This window comes from Myotis davidii, unplaced genomic scaffold (assembly GCF_000327345.1).
Source record: "Myotis davidii unplaced genomic scaffold, ASM32734v1 scaffold1073, whole genome shotgun sequence".
In the NCBI taxonomy this organism is placed as follows: domain Eukaryota; kingdom Metazoa; phylum Chordata; class Mammalia; order Chiroptera; family Vespertilionidae; genus Myotis; species Myotis davidii.
Window position 1 is genome coordinate 218,910 of NW_006285113.1, and position 2,220 is coordinate 221,129.

The 2,220-nt window shown below is 62.7% G+C and overlaps 1 protein-coding gene across 2 annotated transcripts in view; it reads right to left on the reverse strand.

Moving 5' to 3' along the window:
* The window catches only part of GRM4 (glutamate receptor, metabotropic 4), a 109,872-nt gene that overhangs the window by 39,066 nt on the left and 68,586 nt on the right, over positions 1–2,220 (reverse strand). Inside the window, exon 3 of one of the 2 annotated variants that reach the window (XM_015558675.1) lies at positions 1,494–1,509. The exons of the other annotated variant lie outside the window; for it this stretch is intronic. Within the exon in view, the coding sequence (XP_015414161.1) occupies positions 1,494–1,506 (13 nt within the window). The 5' untranslated portion in view covers positions 1,507–1,509. The remainder of the gene's footprint in view (positions 1–1,493; positions 1,510–2,220) is intronic. 2 annotated transcript variants of the gene reach the window in all.

The following is a 2,220-nucleotide window of genomic DNA, read 5'->3' on the forward strand; positions in this document are numbered from 1 at the left end:
AGCTGGTCTTTCCCCTTCAAGTCCAGAACTGCCCATCACTGGCCATGCGCCGCCCCCTCTGCCTGCTCCTGGGAGCTCACCAACTCTGCTCTGAGCCCAGACACCCTGCCCCGGAGGCAGGCTGGCGATGAGCAATGCCCTCTCACCCGATGCCCCTTCTACGCCGATGACTGTTCCGTGTCACGCGCACAGTGACTCCGCGGCTTGGGAGAGGCCAGAGGCCTGGAAGCTCAAGGGCCCGCACAGATGGCGAGCCCCAGGGTGGCAGGCCCCGGTGGAGGCCCAGGGACTGCCTGCCAGAGCCGGGCAGCCGGCCTGGGCAGGGGTTCTCCGCCCCGGCACTGTGCCGCTCAGGGCACTGTGGGTGTTGAACTACATTCCTGGCCCCTACCTGCTGGGTGCCGGGGGCATCACCCGCCACATGTGACAAGCAAAGCTGTCTCCAGGCATCGCCAAATGTCCTTCAGGGTCAAAGACCCTCACACGAGAGTCACTGTCCTAAAGGCTTCTCTATGCCCAGAGAGGAAGGGGGCTTGTCAGGCCAGTCCCGGGCTCACAGCCCAGCTCTGCCACGTGACGACCACTGTGTCACCTAACCTCTCCGGGCCTCAGTGCATCCGCCTCCACGAGGCTAGTGGTTGAGGGGGAGACCAGCCGGAGGTCTGCAGGGCCTGGCACTGCAGGTACCAATAGCCGTGGTTACTGTTGCTTTGTGTTCACTGTGGCTGAGGCCGGGAGGGGTGGTGGGGAATGTTGCTTTGTGTTCACTATGGCTGAGGCCGGGATGGGTGGTGGGGAAATGGCTGCCTGTACTCGTCTGCCTCCAGGAGAATAGAGGGCATGGCTCTGTGACCTGCAGCAGGTCCCTCCCTGCTCAGGCCTCGGTCTCTGGGACAGCTTGGCGGAGGCATGTCCGCAGGCCTTTCTGTCCAATGGAGCGAGAGCAGAGGAGAAGCCTGGAGGCCTCCCGCGTGGTGAGGACAGCGAGGTCCCTGGGAAATCAGGCTGTTAAGGGGACTCCAGCCTCACCCACAGCGAGGGTCCCGCACCGCCGGCTGGTCCTGCCCAGGGTGGCCAAGAAGAAGGGGTGCTGAGCAGGGCGTCCCTGCCCCTCCCAGCTCCCTCTCCTGTGGCCTGCGGGCAGCTCCGGCCCTTCCCGCAGAGACCCCTCCAGGCAGGGTCGGGGGCTGTTCCAGACGGAAAGGGGTGAAGGAGAGAGCTTGACAAATGAGCCTCTGTAGGTGGCACACGTCTCCCGCACCCAAAAATATCTGAGAAGCGAGAGAAAAGCCCTGGATCCCGAGTGAGGGCTTGAGTGAGGGCAGAAAGCCAGCCCAGAACAGAGGGGCTGTGGGCCAAGAAGAGGGTGGACAGGGTGTGGGACGGTAGGGAGGGGAGAGGAAGGGAGAGGACAGTGAGAGGCACAGTGAGGGGCGACGTTGGCGGTGGTGCTGTGAGCGTGGCGGGCGCGCCCTCGGGCCTGCTGGGCCTACCTCGGACCGACATCCTCTGCCAGCACCAGCCCCACTTGCACCCACAGCCAGAGCCGCCGCTTGCACCTGCTCAGCACCGGCCACAATTGCCCCTCAGGGCTTCTCCACCACCCCTTGATCCTGAGGGGTTATCAGGGCAGCAGCCACTGATCACACTCGCTGACAGCACTGGCCCCAATTGCTCTGTGCAGTCAGCAGGTACAAGCGGGGCCAGTGTGGGCATCATGTGGTAGCAGTGGCAGCGGGGCAGGGTTGCCAGCAGACAGGAGACCGGGGGCTGTGGTGAGAGGGGTTGGGCAGGGGAGTGGAGGATGGGCCAAGACCCATCCCTATGCCCACCACAGCCTTGCAGCCCACAGTTCCTTTCAAGGTGTATGAATTCTTTTTCTTTTGCCCTAGGACCATGGTCGGCAAACTGCAGCTCGCGAGCCACATATGGCTCTTTGGCCCCTTGAGTGTGGCTCTTCCACAAAACCACGTGCGGGCGCACATGTACAGTGTGATTGAAACTTCCTGGCCCATGCGCAAAAGTCGGTATTTTGTGGAAGAGCCACACTCAAGGAGCTAAAGAGCCGCATGTGGCTCACGAGCTGCAGTTTGCCAACCACTGCCCTAGACCATAGTTCCCTCTGCCACTGACCCACACCTACCCACAGGTACCCCTCTCACCCATCCCACACATGTACCCCTAGATCTGGCCTATCCCCTAGGCCCGTGGTCAGCAAAA